Source organism: Alternaria burnsii (genome assembly GCF_013036055.1).
Source record: "Alternaria burnsii strain CBS107.38 chromosome Unknown 698, whole genome shotgun sequence".
In the NCBI taxonomy this organism is placed as follows: Eukaryota; Fungi; Ascomycota; class Dothideomycetes; order Pleosporales; family Pleosporaceae; genus Alternaria; species Alternaria burnsii.
The window spans coordinates 1,075,013-1,091,655 of record NW_024066111.1 but is presented as its reverse complement, the minus strand read 5'-3'; the positions used below and the strand labels follow the sequence as shown (position 1 = coordinate 1,091,655).

General features: G+C 52.2%; 5 protein-coding genes across 5 annotated transcripts; 3 read left to right on the top strand and 2 right to left on the bottom strand.

Moving 5' to 3' along the window:
• Positions 1 to 54: 54 nt before the first annotated feature.
• Positions 55 to 1,150, top strand: GT037_004531 (carbohydrate esterase family 5 protein; the record flags this gene model as incomplete). The annotated part of the gene is made up of 2 exons (XM_038929578.1): positions 55 to 692; positions 751 to 1,150. The coding sequence occupies 2 exons, from the start codon at positions 55 to 57 to the stop codon at positions 1,148 to 1,150; spliced, it is 1,038 nt and encodes a 345-aa protein (XP_038787850.1).
• Positions 1,151 to 1,307: 157 nt separating this feature from the next.
• Positions 1,308 to 2,851, bottom strand: GT037_004530 (uncharacterized protein; the record flags this gene model as incomplete). The annotated part of the gene is made up of 7 exons (XM_038929577.1): positions 1,308 to 1,764; positions 1,824 to 1,953; positions 2,009 to 2,192; positions 2,243 to 2,378; positions 2,432 to 2,472; positions 2,524 to 2,695; positions 2,748 to 2,851. The coding sequence occupies 7 exons, from the start codon at positions 2,849 to 2,851 to the stop codon at positions 1,308 to 1,310; spliced, it is 1,224 nt and encodes a 407-aa protein (XP_038787849.1).
• Positions 2,852 to 4,746: 1,895 nt separating this feature from the next.
• Positions 4,747 to 7,161, top strand: GT037_004529 (uncharacterized protein; the record flags this gene model as incomplete). Its single annotated transcript, XM_038929576.1, has 2 exons — positions 4,747 to 4,978; positions 5,030 to 7,161. 2 exons carry the CDS (start codon positions 4,747 to 4,749, stop codon positions 7,159 to 7,161), a joined length of 2,364 nt encoding a protein of 787 aa, XP_038787848.1.
• Positions 7,162 to 8,062: 901 nt separating this feature from the next.
• On the bottom strand, positions 8,063 to 10,446 carry GT037_004528 (peroxidase catalase; the record flags this gene model as incomplete). The annotated part of the gene is made up of 3 exons (XM_038929575.1): positions 8,063 to 9,606; positions 9,656 to 10,131; positions 10,184 to 10,446. The coding sequence occupies 3 exons, from the start codon at positions 10,444 to 10,446 to the stop codon at positions 8,063 to 8,065; spliced, it is 2,283 nt and encodes a 760-aa protein (XP_038787847.1).
• A 1,481-nt stretch (positions 10,447 to 11,927) lies between these two features.
• GT037_004527 (uncharacterized protein) lies at positions 11,928 to 16,207 on the top strand (the record flags this gene model as incomplete). The annotated part of the gene is made up of 6 exons (XM_038929574.1): positions 11,928 to 12,045; positions 12,100 to 12,296; positions 12,384 to 13,106; positions 13,408 to 13,601; positions 13,655 to 14,565; positions 14,616 to 16,207. 6 exons carry the CDS (start codon positions 11,928 to 11,930, stop codon positions 16,205 to 16,207), a joined length of 3,735 nt encoding a protein of 1,244 aa, XP_038787846.1.
• Between the last annotated feature and the right edge of the window lie 436 nt (positions 16,208 to 16,643).

Genomic DNA, 16,643 nt, shown 5'->3' with positions numbered 1-16,643 from the left:
TATGTCCAGCCAAATCCCACTCAGGCAGCATCACCGCTCTGGAGCGCTTTCACGATGCATCGAGTACGACCGCAACTCAGCGCCTTGCGCCCTTCGCCTCGTTTGCCCCAGCATGCACACCAATCCTTCCGCACCCACTCACAAACACGCGCCTACCAACAACTCCCCTTCGGCGGTCGAGGCAATGGCCCCCAGTACAAGCGCTTCAGCGCACAATCTGGCGGTTTCTCTGGTCTCCTTTATCGCTGGGCCCAACGCCCAACTTTCTACCGCGACGTTGGCCTGATCAGCGCAGGCACCGGTGGCGTTTACCTGTACAACCTCGAACAAGTGCCCGTTTCCGGTCGCCGTCGGTTCAACATCATCTCACCTGGTATCGAAGAAGCGCTGGGGCAGCAATCCGTCGAGCAAGTCCGACAAGAATACCAAGGCAGGATATTACCGGATAGCGATGCGAGAGTCCGGCAGGTGAAGAGGGTTCTGGAGCGGTTATTGCCGTATGCCGAGGGTGAAGGGCTCAAAGATCTGAACTGGCAAGTCACAGTCATCGAGTCTCCCGAGCAAAACGCTTTTGTTGCGCCTGGGGGGAAAGTCTTTGTTTTCACAGGGATTCTGCCGTTGTGCAGGGACGAAGACGGCATTGCGGCGGTATTGGGCCATGAGATTGCGCATGTCGTTGCGCATCATACCGCGTTAGTGTTCATGTCCCTTTCCCTCGAATGTCTTGAAGGCCTGCTAACGGAAACACAGTGAACGCATGTCTCAAGCCCCCTTGATTCTCCTCGGCGTCCTCGCCCTATCTATGTTCGATGTGTCCTTCTACTCAGGCAAAATGCTCCTCGATCTCTTCCTCTCCATGCCCGCATCGCGCAAACACGAAGCCGAGGCTGATTACATTGGCCTCTTGATGATGGCGCAAGGTTGCTATCGACCAGAAGCCGCGATGCAGTTCTGGACGCGCATGGAGAAGGCGGGCGGGGCGGGCCCGCCGCAGATACTGAGTACACACCCGAGTCACCACAACAGAGAGGAGAAGATTAGAGAATGGCTACCCCAGGCTATGGAGAAGGCTGAAGCGAGCGACTGTGCAGTCACAAGTCAACTAGCTACTCAGTTCAGCTCCGCGATTGATGGCTTTGGACGTTGGTGAGGTATTGCTAAACTTTGGGCGTCAAGGCGCCTGTACTAACACCCTGTATAATACTGCATGAGTATACTAACACCGAGTAACGATAACGACACGATAATGAATACTTTCTCACACTTGGTAGAAGTACCCGGCTTGAAACACGATCCTGAATATAATGTCATAATTTCTTATACTCTACTATCCTCGGCACATCTGTTCTAGTCAAAACACGCACGTCCGCTGTCCTTGTTACGCCAATACTAGGCCTACCCATCGATTCCGGATAGACTGAATCCCTCTCCCCCACATCCGATGTGCTATCATCAAAATAACTGTTTCCCATATCCATAGCCTTTCCCATCTCCTTCTCTGTAACCGTCAGTCTTCTCTCCCCATCAAAGTCAAAGGCGCCGCCCGTTCCCTTCTCGAGGTCGTCATCGTCGTCGATGCTGACCAAGTTTTTTTTTCCCCAACTCCCCCGGTACCCTGGTATGGTGGGTACTTCAGATGGTGTGGCGGTTCGGTGGGGGCAGTTGAAAACTTGCTTAAGTAAAGGAGAGAGGGAGGGAAGAGACGCGGCAAGTATACCGATGTCAACTTCGATTTGAGACCATACTGGGACCCACGACCAGCCCCTGCGATTGGTATGTTAGTTGATTTGTTGGTACGGGAGAAACATTGGAAGTGGACGTACCAGCTGAAATCCACTTCTTGCCAAGTACTTCCTGGTCTGATGGGACTGTCAGACATGACAATCTCGCAGAGACGCATGGAACTGGCTACGACTGGGATGACGCCGATAGAGAGAATGACTGCTAGAGCCGCTGAAACGATGATCAGCATTACGCATTTGACAACTCCACACGTGCGTTGACTCACTTCTTTGTCTCTTGTTGAACTTGATTACCCAGATCAACGGCAAAGGGAAGACCAACAAGACAATATCTGTAACGACATTGATGGCACCCGAGATGACCATGAACATGGCGGCATTGATGCATCCATCGGGTTGAGCTTCAACGTCCCAGACGCGTGATATTGGTGTGCAGATGAATAATTGGGTCTTCCAAAGATGTCAATCATGATCACTATACAAGCAAGGACGGTGCTTACGAGAAAGACAGAGGAACTGAAGGCAGTCATGAAGGCAGCTACTGTCCATACGGCGGGTGACTGTACGATCCATGGCAAACCCTGTTTACCATATCCAATTCGGTAGTAGAGAGCTAGGATACTCATTTTGACAGTCCTGCAATTACGTTAACCTTGATAATGTGTAGGAAGAGTGATGGTGCGGCATACCAGTTCGCCACAAAATATATCAACATATTGATCCATTGGTACTAGTCGGCTGTCAGCACGAAGTGAAATGCCTCGATACGAGTTGGCGGTACCATGAGCATCTCATCGAATTGCTCAACGTGTAGCTCCGATGCGTGTCGTCCTTGTCCATGTTCGATCTGTAATATGATGGTGACTGTTTGTGCAGCTCCAAGTGTGACGGCGATGGCGATAAAGAGATCGTCCAAGCCAAATTTCTTGACTATGTATCCGCGAGTAAAGCATCTATTAGATATCAGCAATGCGATACCGGATTACTACAAAGTTGCGTCCTTACCGAAGAGCCACAACTGCCACCGCCATTGTGTACATGGCCATGCTGACTCGACTTATTACAGGCCCTTGGTCACGTCCGTTCGCGACATATACGATGTGTCCCATTGCGAGTTCGGTATGTGGCTGAGCTATACGACGTTCGAAGGTTTGACATGAGGCTGCGAGAGTTAATCCTACAATGGCGCAAAGATTCCAAAACGCCCGACTGGAGAAGAGAAAAAAAGAAAGAAAGTAAAGGATGATCGTCAGACTAGAGTGCCAAATGGGACCTGCACACATCTAATACAGCGTGGATAAGTTACGACACCGAAAGTGCGACAGCGCGATCGGACGTTGCAAGACTCCTGCTCGGCATGATTGACGCGGCGCTGCTTGAAACTGAGATTACCTTCCAGAAGCATATCAAACGGTGCACAAAGAGACACGCGGCCTGTGCATACCTCTTCTCGGCATCGGTATTGTGGATTGTCGCGTGGTAATGGTGCGGCGCGCCCTGTCGCAGCGCGCATCTCGAAACCTTGTTTAGACCCACGATCCCGGGACATTGGGTATCGGAAGTATGTTGGAAGACATGGCCTCGGGTTCCGAGAACCGCAGCCTGAACGAATGGTACGAGTGTTTATGAGATATAATGCGATTGGCCATGTGGCGCAAAAAGCTGGACGGGATATCCCGGTGTGGCTGGTGAAGCATCGCAATGATGGCATAAACGTGTTCTTTGGTGTCTCAGAAGATCGTTGGACAGACGACTTTAGGCATATTAGGACGCGTGCCAGAACCTGGAGCTGGGTAGTTTATGAATTTGCATCATAGTGCATCCGTTGCCGATCACTAGCTTTGTGTTTGCGATGGAAACTTGACAGGTGAAGTCAAAGCACCTGGCCCAGGAGAGGGCTAGCCACTGAACATAGCTCACCGGGCGTGGAGCAGGCCGAAGATAAAACAGAACGGTTCATCATGGTCGCGATGGCAGCAATGTTCGAAAAGACATGATTATCCGATGCAGCTCCTTAAGCAGCACTACCACCCAGGTACCTACAGGCATGATCCGTTTGCTGTCTTGCGCATGTGAAGGAGATGTCTGAAGATCCACACCGCCACCTTGAGCGATATGCAGCCGCCACTGACGCTCGCGATGGCTACATCAGGATGCGTCAGCTAAAAGATGATGGCGCTGGTTGTTGCTGGTGCTGGGAGAGAATGAGCGAAGCTTACTTCCGTAGTGCTTGAGGTCGGGCCATGCGGTGGAGGATCGCCGCGGAGAGAGCTGTCTTTGGTTACGGGTGGCTAATGAGGCCGTTGTGGTAGGCCAGCTTGTGGACATAGCGCGAATAATGCTGGACGTTGCATTCACGTCACTCTTGAAGCATAGCAACCCCCCGCCAAAAGAATGGAGGCTCGGAAAGACGCAGGGTCTGTCAGAAGGGTGCGGAGATGCGCGATAGATTTTGGAAGCAGCGCAGAGGGATTTACTGTGACTGCAACCACGACACTGGCCCCAACGTCCACAAGCTCCCAAGCCCTCCACATGCGCGCATCTCGCCCAACGGAACAGGGAAGCCGCAACTCAACAATCGAGCCGCTCCTGCCTTGAAGCTGCATCCACACTTCCTCCAATACCTCGGATCGATATCTCAATTTTTTGCCTTTTGAGGCAAGCACATTTCTTTTCGTGGGAAGCAACTAACGGCTTCTCATCACTCCACTGCGCGGTAAGCTGCTATCCTCGACTAACACTCGCAACCCCTCCCTCCCCTCTGTACTACACCTATTCCCCTCCTACCCCCGTTGTATGACCGGATACTCTCGCCGCCAGCGTGTACGGGCTCTGTAGCCTACTAGCATACCGCCCATCTTCAACAACTAACGATATTCCTGTCCCAGTAGACCCTACCCATCAACCGCGGCTTCCCAGGCACGCGAGCGATCCTGTATACCCCACTCTTATACCTCCACCTTCTGGGCCTCTGCCGCTGCGGAACATCACCGCTCACGACACCATGGCCGGCCATGCGACCATCACCTTCTCGCAGACGGGTGTGCAGCCACCTGTCTATGTCACTACCTCCATAAACGACTGGACGCCGGTTGAGATGGACGTGAATGAAGACAAAACCGCCTCGGACAACCTGATCTTTCGCAAAGAGTTCAATGACGTTGCTGAAGGCAGCTACCAATACAAAATCCGCGTGGGAGAAGACCATTGGGTATTGGACGAGTTAAAAGAGACTGGTATGTTAGCTCATGTAGGTATGAAAAGGCTTTTTTAATGACCTCACGCAGCTGCCACCGACGATGGCATTCGCAACAATGTCATCCACGTCAAAGTCGCCAGCGAAAACAACTCGTTGAAATCAGCACCCGAAGCCACCACGGTACAGGAAACTCCCTCCGAACAGGAATCGCTGAAGGCTTCTCTCGCAAACCCATTGAAGGTACCAGAGGATCGAAAAGACAGTACAATGGGTGATCAGCTATCCAGCTATCCAGTTTCCTCCATGGTAGGCGACAAGGTTGAGGACCAAAAGCAGCCAGCCTATGGCAACACCCATCACCTCAACCTTCCTGTAGATGCTGCTAAGCGCTCGGACGACGCAGAGCCCGACTATGAAGAAACGAAAGTGGACTCGCCAATCAAGACGGAAACACTCAGATCGCCTGAAATTCCGCTTCTAGTCGTCGACAAGACGGATGATCGGCCTGCATATGGAGATGACTTTGGCGAGGATGCCACGACTGCTCAGAAGGTTGCACATGATGTGAGGGCCTCGGACACACAACCAGACATACTTACCATCACACCAGAGTCTCATACAGAACCAGGTGATACTGAAGACGACCGAGCTGCTCCATTATTTCGTCATGAATCTTTTCAGGCGGACGACGACGAATCACAGGCACCTCCAAAGATTATCATTGACGATGAATCCACACAATCATCAACGGATCAGACCAGTTCCGGAGATGCAATGGATACACCTCCTGAGCCTGAGGATGGTGACGAGCTAAATCTAGCGCCCTTGCTTAGCCATGAGACTGAACTTAGAGGTAGCGTAAGCGAAGCGAGAGATGGACTACAGGTTTCTCATGAAGGCAATGATGACGAGGACGATGTTGAAGAATCCGGCGGCGCCCCTCTCCTTCCTCACGAAACCGGCTTTACCGAGGACGATGGGGCTGACACCGAATCTGACGACGAGAGGAATGAGCTGGACAGATACCCATTACTATCACACGAAAGTGGTTTTTCGGACTATAAGAGAAGCGAGACCCTCACCAAGAGTGGACATTCTGAGAACCGGGAGCCACAGCACTATGGAGCATATGGTAACGAGGACGATGACGAGGGTAAGCGTGACGCCGAGGATGACGACACACCTCTTCTTCCACATGAACGAGAATCAGCCTTCGTGAGCAGCACTGGCTCAGACTTCTCACAGGACGATGCTCATTTCTCTTTGGAGAGGCAGCCAACATTTGGTTACGAGACTGACAATGCGCGAGAGTTGTTCGGCGCAGCCGGTCGACACGACTTCTTCAGAGGACGAACGGGGAGTAATCTTCCTCACAGGCTACCTCAATCAGACGCGGAGGACCAGGACCTTAATGACCCATCCTTGGAACGATTCCCAACAAACCGAGAATCGATTTTGGCACGTGTAGCGACGATTGGTATGCATCTTCCTGAGGATGAATCGATGCATGAACGCCCACACTCTCCGCAGCCATCTGTCCTGTCTCAAGCCTGCTCTTCCATCGATCTTGTTCCCGTCAAATCATATGCTTCGTTGGCATCTGTACCTGAGGACGAGAACAGTGATGAGGATGAAGGGTACCATCATGATCTGGATAGTATGCCATCACCCGTGTACATCAGTCACAACACCACCCGTAGGTCCAGTCCGCCGGCCAGGTTCGTGCGAGACCCATATGCAGCCTCTTTAGCAGATGATAACGAGCAACTCGGAGATGCATTCGACACCAAGATCGACGAGCCTGGCTCCCATAAGCAGGAGTCTAGCGAAGCGGAAAGTGTTGCTAAGCATGACGGCGCCAAAGACATCTCAGTGGCCCACAGCGCTCTGCTCAATGCCATCTCTGCACCAGTCAACATGGCAAAATCTGCAACAGAGTTAGTCACATCTGAGCCAAAAACTACCACTTCGGAGGCCCATCCTGTCTCTAATCTGGACTCTGAGCTTCGGCAGCGCAGAGCAGTATTGAAAGAATCCTCGCAGACAGAAGAAGAAATGCCAGAAAGTACCGCAGATGATGTCAGCATCACGGACAAGATTGTCGAGGCAGCGAAGCCTGCACTCGCACAGCGATCAGATTATCGCAGAGACAATTTCCTCCAACATTTGTTCCGAGCTATGTTTGCTGCTTGTTTTGGCGATCGGAAACGAGCCAGGTGAGCAAATACTATTTCCTTTTCCCTGAAATTCTTGAGTATGTGCCTTGCGGCACTCTTCCACCACTCGTTCTCCACTATGCAGTAACTGAACTGAGGAGAACTATCGCTAACGTGGTATTACAGTGCTTCTGCTCTCGTTCTTGGTACAACCGCTGCAACTTACTATTACGCTGCAAAAGCATCGAGATGAGAGGATAAGTACAAAATGGGACACAAAATGATCAAGATTGGTGTGAGGTTGGAGTTGGCATTGCACCACACTGTACGATATAATGGGCACGAAATGAGCATAGCGACGCGAGAACTGCCATGCATTGCACTGCGTACGCGTAACGAGATTAATGACCTGGGTTTCATGATACATAAGCATGCGCTCTAGCGCGCTGGCGTTTCATATAGCATTCACTCTCCTCTTGCTCAAGCTCCAACAATCCTATCTTACAACAAGAAATGGAAAACGTGTTTTTGTGCTGCACATACATTATTCTAGATTGAATATGACACTGGACAGTAACTACGATACATGGGTGGCGAGGACTAGCATCATGAAACTCGCGAAATCTTTTCCATCTCTCAGCGGTCTGATTCAACAACAATGTGAGACATCACAAGCGTATAAGCAGGTATGACAGATAGCTTGAACAGTCATCACAATGGGACAGAAGCAACCAAGTATTGCTTATATCATGGTCTCATTTCTTCTGTATGTTCCTACACACTGGTACTACCTAGGTATCTCATATCTTCATAGCAAAGGTTTCTTCATGTAAAAAAGCGACAAGACTCAAGTCTATTGAAGCAATCGTCAGTGAGTGTAACACAACGGCAACCACCATGCTACACACTCAGAAAATAGCACACGTAGAAATAGGGAAACGAAACGCGACTGGCGCTGCATTTTCTTACAGACGCGGCCGGTTTGCTCCACTCGGTTGTGCACTCACCGACTTGTTCTTGACATCGTATCGGTCGTTGTTCATGATCTTCTCCCAGCCGGCAACAAACTCCTTGACGAACTTGTCTGCGTTGTCGGGCGACGCATAGGTCTCGGCGATAGAGCGGAGTTCGGGGTGCGCACCAAAGACGAGGTCGTGGCGGGTGGCGGTCCACTTCTTCTGGCCAGACTTGCGGTCAACGCCCTCGTACAGCTCCTTGCTTGCATCGGTTGCCTTCCACTCGGTGTTGTTGTCCAGAAGGTTGACGAAGAAGTCGTTGGTGAGTTGACCGGGACGCTTGGTGAAGATACCGTGGGATGAACCATCCCAGTTGGCATTCAGCGCACGCATACCACCGGTGAGAACGACCATCTCGGGTGCAGTGAGTCGGAGGAGATGAGCCTTGTCAACGTCAAGTTGCTCGGTGCGGACACGCTCAGTACCCTTGCCGAAGTTACGGAAACCATCGGTGACGGGCTCAAGGTGCTCGAAAGACTGAACATCAGTCTGCTCCTGCGAGGCGTCGGTGCGGCCGGGTGTGAAAGGAACGGATACACCAGCGGCCTTTTCAACGGCAGCAGTACCGGCCAAGACAATCAAGTCAGCGAGAGAAACCTTCTTGTTGCCACCGTTGAACTTGGACTGGATGCCCTCAAGAGCCTTGAGGACCTCAGCGAGCTCCTTGGGGTTGTTGACCTCCCAGTCCTTCTGAGGAGCGAGACGGATACGGGCACCGTTGGCGCCTCCACGCTTGTCGCTGCCACGGAAAGAAGCTGCCGAAGCCCAAGCAGTGCGGATGAGCTTAGCAGGCTCGATGCCAGCGTCAAGGATCTGCTTCTTCAAGGAGGAGATCTCAGCGTCGCCAATGATCTCACCCTCAGGCTGAGGAACGGGGTCCTCCCAGATGAGTACCTCCTTGGGAATCTCAGGACCCAGCCACCTAGAACGGGGGCCCATGTCGCGATGGAGAAGCTTGAACCATGCGCGAACGAAGGCATCGTGAAGCTCCTCTGGGTGGTCCAACCAACGACGAGTGATCTTCTCGTAGGCGGGATCCATGCGCATCGACAAGTCGGTGGTGAGCATCCTTGGCTTGTGCTTCTTGCCCTGGTCGTAGGCGTCGGGAATAATCTTGTCGTCGGTCTTAGCGACCCACTGGTTGGCACCAGCAGGGCTCTTCTCGAGCTCCCACTCGTACTTGTAGAGGTACTCGAGGTACTTGTTACTCCACTTGGTGGGTGTGCCCGTCCAGGTGACCTCGAGGCCACTGGTGATGGTGTCAGGTCCGTTACCGCGACCGTGCTTGTTCATCCAGCCAAATCCTTGTGTTGCAAGATCCTCAGAGTTGGGGTCTGGGCCAGTGTTCTCCGAAGGAGCAGCACCGTGGGTCTTTCCGAAAGAGTGACCACCAATGATGAGGGCAGCGGTCTCTTCGTCGTTCATGGCCATACGGCCAAATGTTGTGCGGATGTCGTGAGCAGCGGCAACGGGGTCAGGAACACCCTCGGGACCTGAAAATGTTAGATCGATGAATCTAGACATCTGACCGATTGTGCTTACCTTCTGGGTTCACATAGATGAGACCCATGTGTGCGGCCGCCAGAGGCTTCTCGAGATCCCGCGATGTGTGGGCCTCGTCCTTGTCAACCTTGTGCTGGTCACCGTCCATGATGCCCTCGCCCTTGACACCCTTGGCGCCATCGGCGTAGCGGACGTCGCTGCCGAGCCACTCAGTCTCGCCACCCCAGTAGACGGACTCGTCAGACTGGAAAGTGTCGGCGCGGCCACCAGCGAAACCGAAGGTCGGGCAGCCCATGGACTCAAGGGCGACGTTGCCAGTGAGAAGCATCAAGTCGGCCCACGAGATCCTGTTCCCGTACTTTTGCTTGATGGGCCAGAGGAGGCGGCGAGCCTTGTCGAGGGAGACGTTATCGGGCCATGCGTTGAGGGGAGCAAAGCGCTGCTGTCCTTCACCGCCGCCACCACGACCGTCGGTAACACGGTAGGTACCAGCAGAGTGCCATGCCATACGGATGCTATGACGAGTGTTAGCTTGGCTTGTCGAGGCCAATTGAATCTTGAACGTACAAAAGACCACCGTAATGACCAAAGTCGGCAGGCCACCAGTCCTGGGAGTCGGTCATCAGGGCGTTGATGTCCTTCTTCAATGCATCGTAGTCGAGCTTCTTGAACTCCTCGACATAGTTGAAATCAGCGCCGAGGGGGTTCTGCCTGGGGTCATGTTGGCGCAGGATGTTGACCCTGAGCTCGTTTGGCCACCAGTCGGCGTTCCTGGTACCAGCGCCGGCGACGTTGGGCGTCTTCTTCACGGGACACTCGCCTTGAGACATGATGAATCGTTTGGTAGTGTGTTGTGGAAGAGGATGTTTAAAGAAAACAAACTGCAGAGCTCGCTATCGGGACAGCATCTGGGTATATAAGTAGCGGGGCATTCATAAGCACGACCATTCTGGCCAGCACCTTACTGGCTTGCCCCTCCCGCACCTGGGCAATCCGCCAGTGGCTCCGCATCTCTTAGCTCCATCCTGCCTAGCATCACGAGAGGCTCCACCCCACGGTTGCGACTTTGACCAAGAACTCTATGCTAATCCGACATGCTGACAGTGGCACAGTATTCCATTCGTGTAAATTGTCCCTATCTCCCATACGCTCTTCCCAAAAGCCACGATTCTTGTCGCCGCCACACGCAATGCCATGACGTGCGCGAGTGGCATGTGGGCCTCTTAGACCCCGCTTTCGGAACCGCACATCATCACTGTAATATTCGCCTTGTGATTGGTCGACGCGAATTCACGTGACAATGAGTAGCACCGAGGCAACGAGAAGCTATGGCGGAAATCGGCGGCTTGATGCGCTGGACAAGGCCAGACACCGACTTTGAGTAAGCCGCCCATCCAGAGCAAACGCATCGCCAACACTGCCAGAGTAGCCAGACCATACTAGATCGCGTAATGTATGGAAACTGCTAGACGCGCCTACACGTGTGATCGACCGGGTATGCCATCATCCATGACTTGACGGCAAATAGAAGTATACGGAATTCTAATCTATCAACCATCATTGATCTCAGAACAACTCGCAGTATAATGTCTGAATCAAATTTTCTCAGCCACTCATGAGATCGGCTTCTGCACGACTTGGAGTGCTCATCGTGGCAAGAAAATCATCGTCAGCCTAGGAACTTCGCAAGGTGTTTCCTCAATACTTACTTAGCGGTGACCGATCCCAAGATGATACGCCATGATATGCACGACAGTGTTGTTGCAGTCTTGGTTGAGATCTTTGTTTATCTGAAGTTTGAAGCTGGCCGTCTCACGCCACCCTATCCTGGGAACCCCACGTACATCACCCCGCAACGCCCGCGCTTCATATATGGGGAAAGCCAAGCGCCTTGACGGCTCCAAACAGCCACCCACTTCGCTCCTTCATCAGCCCCTCGCCGCGGAAACCTCCCGCTTTTACACTTGTAAGGATGAAAGAACGATTCGAGGCTACTGAATCGCGTTCGTGACGATCAACCTTTTATTGGATGATTGTGGATATATTCCAAGACCGAGGTTGTCACATCGTCGCGCCATTGGTTTGTATGTCACGATGGATGCGGTTCTACTTCGCTATTGGAGAACCTTACTGTGCAAACAGTGGTTGTGGGTATCTTGGGTTGAGGGGTAAGATGAAGCTGAGGGGTTCATCTACTGTTGTGCATCCGGTTGTTTGACTCTCCCAGTCTACTTATCTCTACTACTAATTCCAAGCGAAATTGTATAAACTTGCCGATACAACCAATTCATACATACACACATCCAGCAACATGGCAGAAGACAAGGTCCAAACTTTTGATATCCCGAAAACATGTAAAGCTGGTGTTGTAGTCAACGAAGGCCCGGACTTCCGCGTCGAGGTTCAGGATGTTCCAGTGCCTGAATGTGGTACGTACTGGAAGACTAAACAGAATGTTTGTGAAGCCCTGACAGCAATGACAGGTCCGACGGACGTGCTCATCAAGCTCAACGCGACCGGCATATGCCACAGCGATCTTCACTTCATGCTCAACGACTGGGCACTACCAAAAATGTCAGACCTCGGTACAAAATGCGCCGGACACGAAGGCAGCGGTGTTATTGTCAAGGTTGGGGATCAGGTCAAGAACCTAAAGCCGGGAATGCGAGCTGGATACAAGGTGAGCAAACTCGCCGTCCGCATAATTTTGCATGGAAAGGAAGCGAGAGCGCAAGCATCCGAGAGAGCAGAAAACTGACTCTTCCAGCCAATTCAAGATACTTGCGGCTCGTGTGAGCTTTGCCGCAACGGTAACGAATGCTACTGCGCAAAAGCAGTCTTGACCGGATTAATGATCGATGGTTCATACAAGCAGTACATTGTCTCACCCGAACGCTACACAACCCTCGTCCCGGATGGTGTGAACGACTACATAGCAGGGCCGATCATGTGTTCTGCTTCAACAATCTACACATCAATCAAGGAGTCACAACTCCGACCTGGAGACTGGGCCGTCTTCCCCGGCGCAGGGGGCGGTGTTGGCCTACAAGGCGTGCAACTGGCGAAAGCTATGGGTCTACGCGCCATAGCCATCGACACTGGCGACGATAAGCAAAAGCTCTGCATGGAAACTGGAGGCGCGGAGCACTTTATCGACTTTAAGAAAGTAGACAACGTAGGAGAGGAGGTAGTACGGTTGTGCGATGGTATTGGCGCCCACGGTGTCTTCGTCACTGCTGTTCAGACTTACCCAAACTCGATATCATACCTTGGTGGCCGCGTTGGTGGAAAGGTGATGTGCATCGGACTGCCGCCGGCTGGGACTCAGCACATTGATGTCGACCCGAACCAAATGTGCTTCAGGAAACAGAGTGTACAGGGTACACTTGTGAGCAGCATGGCGGACGTGGACAAGACGCTTGACTTTGCTAAGCGGGGATTGCTGAAGCCGATTTACACGGTGTATCCGTTGAGCAAGTTCAACGAGGCTGTGCAGAAGCTGAAGCGTGGGGAGATTGCTGGACGAGCAGTTGTCGATTTTAACATGGAATAGGTATGTGGCGAGGTTTCTGTGTGAAAAATATTGAAACCAAAATTTCCGGAAGTTTATATGGCGAGGTCGGCATAGCGTTTGAATTGTGATGATGGCTGTAGTTTGCATGTGATGGATTGTCCCTGGGAATGCACAGACCAACCTTATCCGTCGCACCTGTGTTATCGAACGTCAACCACGCCTCACGATCCATCGCTACAACAGAACATCTCTTCGCTTTACGTAATGATTGCTTGAGAAATGCGCCCCAGCTTTCATTGGAGTATATGTCGAGGGCATGTCCAGCTCGCCGTCAAATTTGTCCTCCTGCGGACAGGCTGAAGCATCATCGAGCCGCACAGTGAACGGGAAGCAGCCAGTTGTTGAGGACGACCACAGTGATGAAGAGGAACTGCTGGCGGATGATCCGCTAGAGCGCGATCTACCTGAACAGTAAGCAGATGCAGCACATTTTTGATGTGCTCTATATTGAGATGCGTCTCCAGACTCTCCTTCAAGCGCAGACCCAAGGCATCCACGTCCTCCTTCGGCTTCTCGCGATACCTCCCCTCCTCCCTCGGTTCATCCAGCAACCGCACCTCGCCCCAGCCACGATCGCACCGCCCGAATGGCTCAACGGAGCTTATACTCAACTATCTCGATACACCTGGTAATGCGGGCGAACATCTCCAAGACACCAAAGACGCGAATGGACTAGACTGGTACATCGAAGGCCCCGGGCGGCGAGTTGGATACGACGACCTCACCGCAATTGATTGGATTTTCGAATACGCGAAGGAACGACAACGACTGCGCTACCTATACACTGGTTCCAGCGGTGTGCTTGGCCATATCAAACAGTTGGCGGATGCAAGCCAGGTCTGGATCATACTGGTTGCTGCCGGCATACTGAGCGGAGGGATTGCAGCCTTTATCGACGTGGCCAGTGATTGGCTTGCAGATCTCAAAACGGGTTACTGTCACAATGTTGATGGAGACGGGCGGTTCTACCTGAACAAGAGCTTCTGTTGTTGGGGAATCGAGGAAGAGCAGGCTTGCCATGACTGGAACTCTTGGGGCGCTGCCATGGGAATTGACAGCGTCGGTGGAAGATATGTTGTCGAGTACATATTCTTTGTGCTCTTTTCAGTGCTCTTCGCAGCATGCGCTAGCCTCCTGGTGCGAGAGTTTTCGCCCTATGCGAAGCACAGTGGTATACCTGAGATCAAGACTGTCCTGGGCGGTTTTGTCATTCGGCACTTTCTAGGCGGATGGACTTTGGTCACGAAGACGATCGGATTGTGCTTCGCAGTCGCTTCTGGTCTGTGGCTGGGCAAAGAGGGCCCATTGGTACACGTCGCATGCTGCTCAGCAAACCTGTTCATGAAGCTATTTGGTAACGTAAATGGCAATGAAGGTCAGGCTTGTTACCCCGCTGTTTTCCCAAATACACTAACATCAGAACAGCAAGGAAACGAGAGGTGTTCTCGGCCGCGGCTGCAGCGGGTATCTCAGTCGCTTTCGGTGCGCCCATTGGTGGCGTGTTGTTCAGTCTCGAACAATTGTCGTACTACTTTCCGGACAAAACCATGTGGAGCAGTTTCGTATGCGCGATGGTTGCTGCTGTCACGTTACAGGCCTGTAACCCGTTCCACACCGGGAAACTCGTCTTGTACCAGGTCACGTACCATAGTGGGTGGCATGACTTTGAGCTGCTACCTTTCGCATTTCTCGGAATCTTAGGTGGGCTATTCGGAGGCTTCTTCATCAAGCTCAATATGGGCGTTGCTGAATGGCGCAAGAACCGACAATATCTCAAAGGGCCAGTAACGGAAGTGGTCATTGTATCATTTATCACAGCGCTTATCAACTTTCCCATCAAGTTTATGCGCGCTCAGGCGTCCGAGCTTGTGCATATCTTGTTCGCCGAATGCGCAGACCTCAACGAGGACACACTCGGTCTATGCAAATCTGGCAAAGCGAATACAGGAGTTATCGCGCTCTTGCTCGTCTCCTCTGGACTGGGCATCATACTCTCAGGCTTCACATTCGGACTGCAGATTCCTGCCGGTATTATCCTCCCATCTATGGCTATCGGTGGTCTTTTTGGACGTGCTGTAGGACTTTCAGTCGAAGTGGTCCAGGCGGCGTGGCCAGCCCTTTTTGTCTTCAAATCCTGCGAACCGGACGTACCCTGTGTAACTCCAGGCACGTACGCTATTGTTGGTGCCGCATCAGCGCTTGCCGGAACGACACGAATGACTGTATCGATCGTGGTTATCATGTTTGAACTCACCGGAGCGCTCACTTACGTTCTGCCTATCATGATCGCAGTCATGATCAGTAAGTGGATTGGCGACGCAATCTCTCCCCGTGGTATCTACGAGTCCTGGATACACTTCAAGGGCTACCCTTTCCTTGACAATCGAGAAGACAATGGCTCTAGAATTCCTGATGTCGGCGCAAGCCATGTTATGACACGCATCGAGGACTTGACTGCAATCACAGCAACCGGTCATACCATTGGTTCACTGCGCCAGCTTCTATCTCAACATAGATTCCGTGGCTTCCCCGTTATAGACAACAGTCGCGATGCTCTTCTACTTGGTTACATTTCCAGAACTGAATTGCAGTACGCACTTCAACTCGCTTTGGCGCCTCCACGAAGCTTGGCTGCCGAAACAGAAGCTTACTTCTCTCATCAACCCCTCTCCGATCCCACGACATCACTCGATCTCCGACCCTGGATGGACCAGACACCGATTACCCTCAACGCCAAAGCTAGTTTCCAGCTTACCGTGTCCATGTTTCAAAAGCTTGGTCTCCGCTATGTTTTATTTACCGATCGAGGTATGTTGAAAGGCTTGCTCACCAAGAAAGACGTTTGGTACGTCATGAACGGCATTGAAGAAGAGCGCGAAGAAGGCGGTGCAGGCATTGGTGTCGGGAGAGGGGGACTTAGAGAAGAAGGCGATGATGACGAAGAGAGCGAAGAGAGGGGATTACTCGGTACACCAGAGGAAGAACAGGATGACTTCATTGGTGCGCACGACAGATAGTCCCGTGCAGAAGCTGTAGTTCTCATTGCACATGTACAAGTAGAAGCTGTGTAATCATTATCAAAAAGAAACTTCGAACTCTAATTGTAAGACGTGTTTCTGGTGATCTCACGGGAATCTGCAGATCCGGAGGATGGCAAGGATAACATCCGATCGTTGTTGTGGCAAGTTAGCCGTTGATCGGGGTGGGGAAGGCATGTGCGCTGGAAACCCACAAATAGAAGTCTCGCCCTCTGTTCCTGCAGGCACCGCTACAGGCTCGTTGCTTCGGCCTTCGCGACGTTTGTAGAAGGTCACGAGGTATGCCTGCATCGACAACGAAGGGCTACCTGTCCACCGCTCAAATACGCGCCAAGGCCACTGGCGTCCAATCATATATGCTTGTCATCTAGCGTTGTGTAAGCAGACAGTAAAGGGCCTAGCGCGTGGCTATACC